At 38.0% G+C, this 11,223-nt stretch overlaps 1 protein-coding gene across 1 annotated transcript in view; it reads right to left on the bottom strand.

The window, feature by feature from the left end:
* The window catches only part of IMPG1 (interphotoreceptor matrix proteoglycan 1), an 83,919-nt gene that overhangs the window by 31,591 nt on the left and 41,105 nt on the right, over nt 1–11,223 (bottom strand). Inside the window, exons 11-13 of the mRNA XM_009275789.1 lie at nt 10,684–10,937; nt 9,153–9,229; nt 7,980–8,505 (exon numbers count right to left, since the gene is read on the bottom strand). Of these exons, the coding sequence (XP_009274064.1) occupies nt 7,980–8,505; nt 9,153–9,229; nt 10,684–10,937 (857 nt within the window). The remainder of the gene's footprint in view (nt 1–7,979; nt 8,506–9,152; nt 9,230–10,683; nt 10,938–11,223) is intronic.

Here is an 11,223-nt window from a genome sequence, read left to right as displayed (position 1 = left end):
CCCAAGGAAGTGGTTGAGTCACCATCCCTGGAGGTATTTAAAAGACCTGTAGATGTGGTGCTTAGGGACACGGTCTAGTGGTGGGCTTGGCAGGGTTAGGGTAACGGTTGGACTTGATGGTCTTAAAGGTCTATGATTCTATGCTTCTATGAAAAATGCCAGGCTGAGCTCAAAAATGGACCTTCTTACGCTGGAAGAATACTGAATCCTCTGAAGAGAGGACTGTAATAATTTTAGAAAATCAAAATTTTAATACCATTTGATTATAACAGGTTATTTCTCAAAGCCAACATTTCTAGCAAGGCCAAGGATATTTAATGAGTGAAGGCAATGCATTAGTTAGGGCATGTTAGTCTTAGCAGTACCACTTTACCTGATATTTATTCCACTGGACTATATGACATGTAAACTTCATTAGCTTTGTTCATTTATAACTTGGCAAAGGGTAGCCTTACACCCTCAGCCTAAAAATCTGTATTATTTGTTTTAAAATATTTGTCTTATTTTACTACTGCATTGGTCACAGGTTTTAAAATAATTTTATTTAGGACATTAATATGTTATTTTTCAGCTTTAAATCTTGTCTCTGCACACAGGCAGAAAGGTGATCATGGGCTGGCTTTAATACAAAATGGGATCTGAGACTGGAATGTATGAAAGCCTATATGACATATGTAATACCTCACTCATAGTGGAGGGTTACCTGCAACCAATGAAAAGCTTAAATTTTGACTAGTAGGCTGATTTTAAGTCAGCAGTATTATGGTGAATTTGGAGGGAGATGATTAGTTTGGAGTGAAATAGCATTGAACATGGAAGGGGATAATCATCCGGGGAATGTTAATTATAGGAGAAGTGATAGCATTTGGAAAACAGAGGTACTGAAGGATGGTTAGCTTTGAGAGCCTAAAAGGGAGCATGTGAGGTACATGAGAATTAGCTGCAGGAGCAGTAGCATTTACTAGCAACAGTGGTGACTGTGTGAGAGAGAAACCCCAAGTGTGTGTGCAGAATATGAGCATCTGGTGCAGGTGTGCACCTGTGGAAACAATGGGATAGCAATATATGCCTGCGTCCAGGGAAGAGACTTAAGAGTAAAAGGTATGAGTGAACAAGTGGCAGAGCACTGAGTTATATCTTCCTGCTATCTATATAGGTGGACAACGAGGTGTTACATTTTTTTATTATACATGTAGCTCAGAAGATTTGCCTCTGGATAAGCAAATTTTCTTAGCAGAAATATAAATAGTTTTCCGTGCTTCACACAGTAATTTCAATGAGTCATTGGAATTACCAATTGCATATAAAGTAAAGTTTCACTTGTTTTGGTTAATGTGTATTTATATTGCATATTTGGGGGGATAAAGTTTCACTTGTTTTGGTTAATGTGTAATATTGCATATTTGGGGGGGCATGAATAAGAAATCATATTTGGAGGAAGCAAAGCTTAACCTTAAAGTAAAACTGAACTGAAGTGATTGGAGAGCTCAATAATTTAAACAAGTGATGTGTTAAATTGGGAAAATAGATAGTAGTCTGTTTCCCTCATACCTTTTTTCTTGGATTAGTCATTTCATTTCAGCATTTTTAAGTATGTTTTGAAGACGTGATGCAGGTTTTGTTCTATTCAGGTTGTTCCTGCTGTTCCCAGCACGGAGATAGCTGAGCAGCAGACTGTCGTTAAATTTTGGCCATATGCTAATCACATACTCTAATATCTTTATGACTCTTCAGGATACCTGTAGTACTCCAAGTATGCAATTCTAACTTTATCACAACAGTGAACATACTATGAACTTTTTCTTAAATCTGACGTATCCTAATATGGGCCTGCTGAAACTTTTGCATTCAGCTTCATCTTCAATTCACAGATATCTTTTAGGTTAATCAATATCGTATATAATGCTTGAGAAAATGACGTAGCTAGACCTACCTGTTCACTTCTCCAAGCATCAGACTGAAGCAGCACCTCCCTGAAAAGCATTCTTTGCACATCTGAAGCGGCAAGTGACAAATGAAAGGGCACAGAGTGGAACTGATGGGGGAGAATGTTGAGAAAAGCCTGTCAGTTTATGGTCAAAGAAAACATAAGAAAAACAAAAACATGCAAGGAAACAGAGGAGTTCTTACCCTGTATAACCATTGATGTGAAAAAACTGGTGAGCATTCCTGGCACAAAGAATGGGTGAATTCCAATCCTGAGAACATCCAGAGCAGTTCTTGCAAGAAGTAATGGGGTTTTCTTTTCCATGACAATGCTGGTTACGCCAAATAGAAAGCTATGCTAAGTAGAGATGGTGCTTAGGCAGCTGGGGATGAAGCAGAGGCAGAAAGAATCCCCAAACATCCAGAAAACTGAGTTTTTCTAGAGATTGCTTAGCAATAGTAGTGAGTGAGGAGTGCACGACTGAATTAACTGTTGGGCAGGAGGAAGATATCAAAGGGGACCACTCACAACAAGGCTGTGTGAACATGAGAAAAATTATGGAAATTAATGAGGCTCTTATCAGTTACACATACAGAGATGTGACCACCATCTACTCCTTATCAGTGTTTTTTTCTCACAGAAAAAACTCTGTGACACACCCTGCAGATTCTTCTTCTCTCAGAGTCTTTCTTGAGAGCTTGAGGATGATCCAGGCTGGTGAGACTGAGACGTAGTACAACAGAATAGCTGAAGTAATTTACTGCTAGCTTTATTTTGTCCTATGCTTCTGGAATAACTTCTCCAGAAATATTGCTTCCTCCATGATGGTCAGGATTTTGGGATAACCATTTACCTGGATTGTATAATTTGTTAGTAGCTACAATTAAAACAAATACAAATTAAAATTATTCTTACTGTTTAGGAAGTAAAAGTATATCATTATTGTTGTTACAGTGTTCATGAACTCTTTTATCTGTTTATACATTTAATTGCATTTGTTTTACTGCTGAAATTTTCTTGGTTTTTGCAGTAACAGTCTGTCTAATACGTTACAGACGTGGCTTCCTTTCTGAATGGTCATACTGTTTTAGATAGAGTCACAAGAATGCTACAAAGAGAGGGAGAAGAAATTTAACCATACAGAAGAGATACTGATGAGTTAACTCCAGAGGAGAAAAAAAATATGAAGAAAGAGGAACGCTAGAGAACACTGAACAGGCATAATCTCAGACAGTAGAAAAAAGTAGTTTTTTTGCACTGGTTGTAAATGGAAAATAGAAATAGCCTAGATTTTGAAGGGGCTACAGCAAAGAAAAACCTTTTTGAGTAGTCAAATGTTTAAATCACAACATCTGATCCAGGCATTTCAGAACTTTTCAGTAAGAGGTCTGAAAATTTGTACCAGGGTTTCTCTCTTAATTCTATTGAGAAATCTCAAAACAGAATTTGAAATTCAAAGGTTAGGCTTACTTTAAAGACAGCTTAGCATCTTCCTAGTAGTTCTGGCTACTTCAAGGGGTGGAGTAACTGCCATCACCATTTGGCGAGCACAGCTGTCTAACCTCACTGGCCTGCTCTTTACTGCTCATGGACGGCATCACTGTCCAGAATGAGCACAGTACCATCTGAAAGAAGCTCCACACCTGCTCCTGGCTCATTCCTATCACTGTCTGCCCAAGCCTGACAAATCCCACCCTGTGTGGCTTAAAAGGACACCTCTTGTTAGTTTGACTCCTCGTCCCTCACCTGTTTTTTACTCTCCTTTCCCTAGACGATGTATGCAGAACTTTGTGTGTATTTGTATGTGTGAGGCTGAGTCTGATTATCTTTTTGGGAGCTGTGAAAGAATTTTTTTTGTTGCTTTGCTCAGTGACCTCAGGTAGGCGCAATTAAAGTAGTTGGTGTAGGTTGTAGACATTCGGTGTTCAGGAATCTGTAGTACTGTTCAGTCTGTAGTTACACGTATGTGATAACCAATGCAATAAAGACCATCTGTGAAACATACAGCTGATGAGGACACCTAAAAGAATCTCAAACTATGTTATTTCTGCTAGCCAGCTCTTCCTTTCATGGTAAAGAAGAGTGAATTGAATGTTCTAAATGTGATGAAGAGAATTTCCTCCATCTTCTGGACTGTAGGGTGGGGAAATGGCTGGAAATTAATGTAGTAGAATTGCAGGCAACTGTTTAAACCCTGACCCTCTGTCCAACCTTATACAGCACTGTCTAAGTAGTTCCTGCTGTTTCACACCAGCAACAGTTAAAAGGTGTTTTGTTTTTTTTTTTTAAATATTACTAAGAAACGTGACTATGAAATGCAGCCAGGCACAAAGTGTGAAAAATTCTGTATCTGCTGGTGAGGAATTCTGCTTGCCATATTAAAATTCATATCACTGACACTGTAAACTTTAATAAAACCTCTGTCATAAATGTTGCTAAGTCCTGAATTTCCAGGTCAAATTCTATCAGTTCTTATGAAATATGCAACATCTAGGGAAATAAAAGAATACAGGAAGTGCTGTACACAGGACTTCCAGAATTGAAAAAGCTATAAAAAAAGTTTTAAAGAGTATACAGTATTTAATCTTTTAAGGACTGAGTAAATAGATTTTCAACATCTCTCTTCTGTTAAGTATGCAGTATGTTTTGTGTACGGTAAGATTTTAAGCAAATATAATAACTACAGTTTTGTGTTACTGCTAACATGGCATCCCTTCTTTTTAGACAGGGAACAGTCATTTTTCTCCTTCTACTCAGTTGCAGAGATGATGATGGAATTCTTATATTCTAGTGCTTGTTTTAGACATAACTTGTGTTCACCAAGGAGGAACAAGATAGTGGGCCTTATTTTGGGGAAGCTTTTTTTTACAGCTCTAGACAGTTCATTCTGTTTTGCAGATTGACAGGTTCCAACCCAAATGTGCAACAGTGTTTAAAGGGTCAGTACCAGGTGCTTACAGGATCAAACCTGCTCTTGAAGAATATCCACACCTCTTTAAGCGAACAATCCCGTGTTCTCTGGGCACTGGCAATAATGGCTTTAGGAAGAAGAAAAACCTTTATATATTTTTTTAATGAATTTCAAATTATATGAGAAAAACTTGTTGAGGAAATCTGGGTTAGTAAGAGGTGAACTTTCCATTTGTATTTTCCTTTGTAAAGTTTCCCTTGGTCCTTCTATTTGCCTGATGACATTGAAACTCATTAAACTATGCAATATATTGTCTCTGAGGATCATTTAGAAACACATAATCTAATCCCCATTTTGATCTGAGGTATCAGGGCCTGTGCAAGTGTCAAATGAACTGTGGTCCCACACTGTCACTGGGGAACAATCAAGCAAACTTGAACCTTGGGGCCAGAGAGAGGTCCATCTCCTTATCCCTTCTCCCATCCAGTGAAAAACAGTCAGGCAGTAACTATAATAAATTGCAATAAACAAATTCTTTACAATTTTTGATCTGAAGAAAAAGAATGGAACTAGTATCTTCAGCATAAGTTGCTCTGCATTTTTGGTGAGTCAAATACCCTCTGCTGCTTCTCTTCAGTCATTTGGAGCTGTTAGGCTACAAGGTTTTTCAGCTATTTAGCAAATTGTGAAATAGATACGTGGTTTTATGTGGGTTTTATGACATCAAATCCCTAACCCAATGAGTGAGTAGAATGAAAAATGCATGTGACCTTTTTTTCCCCTGCAAGTGTAACACTTTTCCACAGTTATAATGAATGAAATTTAAAGGTATGCTGTACTGTTATTTGAAAGTATGCTGTGCTTTTATCAGTAGCACTACAAGACTTCACAGCATGTATTTGAAAATAGTTGTGTTTAACACTTGTCATCATAAACTTTATTTTCAGGAACATTTCACAACTGATTCTTATAAGGAGCGATTTTCTAATCTTTAAGTCACTCTGCTAATCATAAAGTATTTGCCTTTTCCTCACTTCTGAACTCTGTGTATAAAGGCAAGACTACAGAACAGGAAGTTCTTATTCAGTACACAAACTGCCAGGTACAACAACATGACCATGGAATATGCTATGCTCTTCCCTGTCCAGAGATGATTATTGTATGATCCCAAGTGGCAACTTTTACATTATTTATTCTTTAAAATGCTGATCTTGTTATTTACTGGATCCAGAAAGAACAATACTATAGACAGTACACTACATGGGCATTCCTCCTTCTCACATTTCTGCTGTGGGGACCCATCGTAAAGGACGTTATAACCACATATGCTATGCTCTTCCCTGTCCAGAGATGATTATTGTATGATCCCAAGTGGCAACTTTTACATTATTTATTCTTTAAAATGCTGATCTTGTTATTTTTTGTGTCTCGAGAGAGCACTATTCTATAGAGTGTACTCTATGTGGGTTTCTCCTTCTCACATTTCTGCTGTGGGGACCCATCATAAAGGACGTTATAACCATGCAGTGGGGTATTTCCGATCAGCTATGCAAACGTTGCCTGTTTGCCTTACAGGATGTGGCTGGGCAGCAGGGATGAAAGTGCCCTCTTGCTGTTTCTGGGCATGCTGGGCCAGTAGGAACATCTTGAAAGGGGGAGGAGGGTTCATTATGCTCACTCCAAAGGCCAAGGACTGAGCAAGGAGGGAGCTGGCAGAACAGGGACAGAGTAGAGCCTCCTATGGGAGCAGGGGACTTCCCTGAAGCAGGGAGCAAACTTACAAGCTTTGAGGATGACATTCTTGGGGATCCAGAAGCACTGAGTGTGGTTGTGCAAACTAATGTGGGAATTTTGCCACTGAATTTGTTTTTTGTATGTTCTTCTTTGCAGATTTTTTAGTATTGCTTAGAGACTACGTGGGGACTTCAGAGAATCCTGCTGATTCATATGAAGTTCTTACCTGCCCTCTGCTTTTCTGTTGAGAGGGTCAGTCAAAAATCTGAGACAAAGCACATCTGAATATTCATCAAAGAACTAATTCCTCCCATGTGTTTGTAGCGACCTCTTGCATCTTACACAGCTAGCACAGGCTTCTTAGAAGTGTAAGTAAAATTAAAGTTTACTGACCTAATGCTGAGTTGGTGAGGCCAGGTCGGGGAGCAGGAGAGGGAGCAGACAAGAGCTGGGACAGACAGAGGGCAACAACAGGAACCGTGCTTTCGCTGCTTTGCCAATGGAGGCTGCTGTCCCATAAAATCCAGTTACCCCCACACCAGAGTTCTCCACAGTGTCTAGCATGGCTTTCCAAGCTGCTGATGGTGGTGATGGAGGCAGCAGCCTTTATTGACATTTTGCTGTTCTAGGGGAAAGCCTAATTTGCCTGTGCCCTAAAGATGACCCTACTATCTTTGCCCGAACGTTTGTCATCTGCAGGGTCAACACTTTTCTGATAACTGTGGGAAACATGTCCATCATGTATTTTTCATTTTAAAGGCTAAATTATACAGACTTTTCTCCACCCAGACAAATGTATGTATATACTTTTTTGATTTACTATGTGCTTTTTCTCATATATCTGGGTGCCTCTAAAAAACCCGACTGTATGGATAACACTGAATAAACAAACATCGAAAACAGAAATTTTTAAAAGTTTTTCACATTCATCAGACTTGTAGATATGCAAACTTTTCTGACCCATGATACCCTTTGCTTGGAATAAATTATTCCATGATACTCTTGCTGCTATCATGCAGATCTGTCTGTAGAATCCAAAGTAATTTACCATGTTTTAAATAGCGGAATTTTTTCTGTTAGCCTGGAATTTCATTTTTTTTTTCTGTCATGTCTTTTTGCTTTGCCTTTTTGAATTTTTACCATAATACCCTGTAGAAAGCGTGCCTTATCCTTAGGCATTTGTTGTTGGGTTGGGTGGGGTTTTTTTTGCTTTGACAACCTTGAAGTCAGGTACATTAGGATTTTCCTGAAGTGGGTATCAGAAATGTAAATTTTTCACCTTTGATGGGCCAGAAAAATTTCTGTCACAACTGAAAGGAATGCTTACTGTACTTGTATGTGACTGTATGTGTAATAACAACTAAATCTCTCCTACTCTCCCTTATGGAAAAATCTTTTGTGTCTTACCTTGTCCAAACAGACTACCTCGGTCAGCTTCCTTGAAAGGTGGTTCTGTTATATCAGTCAGTTCTTTCTTCTCCTCAGCTTCACTATTCTCATCTCCAGCTTGCAGGAGACTAGGTGGGGTAAAGCTACCTGTGGTATAAACTGCCAGTGTGGTAGCCTGCTCCGTTGGAGATTCATAGCCATCGGTGAATAAGTCATTGCTAGCAGAATCATCTGCTGGAGGAGGCAAATAGGAAGACTCTGGTTTTGGAGGACTGCTCGTGCTAACCAGAGCATTGAAAGGCACTGTGAAACTTCGGTGGTCAGTAGTGATATCTTCTGTGTCTGGAGGAGATTTGTCCTGAAATGGTTGTCTGGAGGGTTTGGTAGGGAACACAGGTTCAGATGAAACAAAATTATTAAAGTCTTCAGCGGCACTTAGCACAGGGATTCCAGTTGTAAATTCACTGACCAAGATGCCTCCTGTTTGGTCCACTGTTGCTGGGCTGGGGTAACCTAGTGGGAGTTCCATACTCATGGAGTCCTCCTGAAAAAGTTTTTAGAAAGCAGCTTTCATTATTATGTTTAACTTTCATTGCTAAAAAGGCCATCAATCTTTAGCCACAGGAGCTTGCAAACAGCATGAATTCATGGGATGTATAAAATGTTTGGCATGTGCATGTGATCCTAAACACATTGCCTGTAATTTTAAAAATGGTCAAAGAAGGATGACTTTCACTGTCCCTGTTAATTGCTCTCCTTCTGTCATTGAGATGTACTGCTGAACTGGTGAGACATTGTTTACTTTGTAATTAAAACTGGAAAAGGTAATCAAGCAGTAATATTCACTTGTAAATGCTCTAAACAGTATCTCTGTTGCAGTATAACACCACAACATTCATCCTTACAGCATTTATAAAAGGCAGATATGTATTTTAGCATAAGAGCCTTTTTCTGTATATTTATGTACATCTTAACATTGTTTAATTTCATTTCTCATGGAGAAATAGATAAATATAACACAGTATGAACTTGCAGTATAACACCACAACATTCATCCTTACAGCATTTATAAAAGGCAGATATGTATTTTAGCATAAGAGCCTTTTTCTGTATATTTATGTACATCTTAACATTGTTTAATTTCATTTCTCATGGAGAAATAGATAAATATAACAACCAGTATGAACTTACCAGATCAGGGTCTGCCAGAGGAATAGTGACCATGGCCTGGATATCATTATCAAAATCACTAGGTGGTATAATAGATTCTGAAAGAAAAAAAATTAGAGAGAGAGAGCACAATATTTCGGCAGTGGCACACTGAAAACTGATCAAAACACATAAACTAAGTAAAAAACAGTATTAATACTATTCTCCATCAAAAAATTACTTTTTAAAATCCATGTTAAGAAGAGAGAGGCAGAAATTTCCATTTAAACTGGCAATTATGAGGAAAACAGGAATTTTATATGCAGTATTCTTTGTACTTTTTATTCAGTATAAATGGGATAGGTCTGTAGAGAGCTGAACCATGGAAGACTGCTTAAAATCAGCTGAAGTATGAACCGCTCAGTTAAATCCGCATGGGCTATGATGACATATTGTGTGGTCCATTAAGCCTAAATTCTTTTCAATTTTACCCAGAGTCCACACCATTGTTACTCTCAGTGTTTTGGCTTTAGTGCCAGTTGCTCCCTTCATCCTCTCAGAGGAGCTCTTTAAATGTACTTGCACGCAAGCTGTTTTTCTAAAACTGGTTACTAAAATTAACTAATAGGAAAAAGTTTATTAAAGTAGCTATTATTAAAGTGTTCTATATCCATGAAATTTTTTCTTGGGACTTTTAATCTACATTAAAATATAACATTTTATTCTTACAGAAAGTATTAGAACATCTAAATATTTTTTTAGCAAGAAAATGCTGCTGTTTGAAATGAAACACTACAGCTAAAATTTGGTGTGTGTTTTAAGATTGTTTTGGTAAATACACACATGAAAAAATATTTTAAATAATTTTCCCCATTTTTAACCCACCTCCCCAAAACTAGGGCTATGCTAGCTTTGAGAAAAAATATTGGTGGACTAGAAGGGGATATTTGTTAGCTGGATTACTGAACAGGATACAGCCCTTCAACCTTCTGCTGGAGGTTTTCACACCCAGCTTGTCATCTACACTCCCTCTGTGTTTCAGAGAGCAAAATGCACCTTTACAGTGTGATTCACACCACCGATTTTAGCTTGGGATCAAATGCTCTGTAAGGTGTCTGTCTCTCTGACTTCACTGGGAGGTTAGATGGCTTGCTTACAGTTGAGAATTAGCTTTCAGAAAGCTAAATTTATATTAGAGGAAGCCCTCACTTTTTGTCTTATTAAAAAAAGGAGACTGTCCATCCTGGGTAATTAAAATGATATAATGAATATTTATAGTCTTCTTTTTTTTTTTTCCTCTTATTTGTCTTTGCAAAATATCCAGCTTTTCTAAACAAACAACCAAGAAAAAGAGATCCTCCAATATGATTGGAAGTCAGGCTGTATAAAGTACATTTTGTTATAAAATTTAACTTAGATCTGTGCATCCTTTGGATGCTATGCAACACTTAGGAGAACGGGATACCTCAGATGAAAACAATCTGTTAGAGAAGCAAAGGAGACCTTACTGAAATAGCATCAGTTTGAAAGGGCAAGGTTCAGACTTGTGCCTGTCACTGTCCTGCCTACTGACCATCAGTAAACTGAAGCGTTCCAAGATCCATTGGCAGGGACTGGTCTTCGTGGAGTGCTATAGCAACCAGTTGCTGAAGGTCTGTGACCGTGAGTTTAGCTGCTGATATCTCCCTCTCTTCCTTTGGATAAAGTGGAATTTTTTCATTTTCAACCTTATTAGATCCAATAGTTGAGATGTCATCTTCTGTGCTTTTGATTTCTGAGCCATCTCTCTCAAAGTTTACCACATATCGTGCTATAGTGCTGCTTGATCTGCAAGGGGAAGATGCAAAAATGCCCAGTGCAGCAAAATAAGTTACTGGCTGAGGACTGATTTTACAACCAGACAAACAAAAATATATGCAAACATAACATATTATCTTCTGTAAAAATAATGCAGATATACTTCTTTCTAATGAGACTGTCATCTTCAAATTACTTTTGCTATACCTAAAGCTTAGCATAATTTTTAATAAAAATTCCAATATTGAATAAAATTCTAAAAATGTTCTAACATAATCCAGTTTAATCTGACTACTAAGAAATCTGTAGAACTGGT

Source organism: Aptenodytes forsteri, unplaced genomic scaffold (assembly GCF_000699145.1).
Source record: "Aptenodytes forsteri isolate BGI_AS27 unplaced genomic scaffold, ASM69914v1 Scaffold256, whole genome shotgun sequence".
Taxonomy (NCBI): domain Eukaryota; kingdom Metazoa; phylum Chordata; class Aves; order Sphenisciformes; family Spheniscidae; genus Aptenodytes; species Aptenodytes forsteri.
Note: the sequence above shows the minus strand (reverse complement) of the source record. Positions and strands in the feature narration are given on the sequence as shown.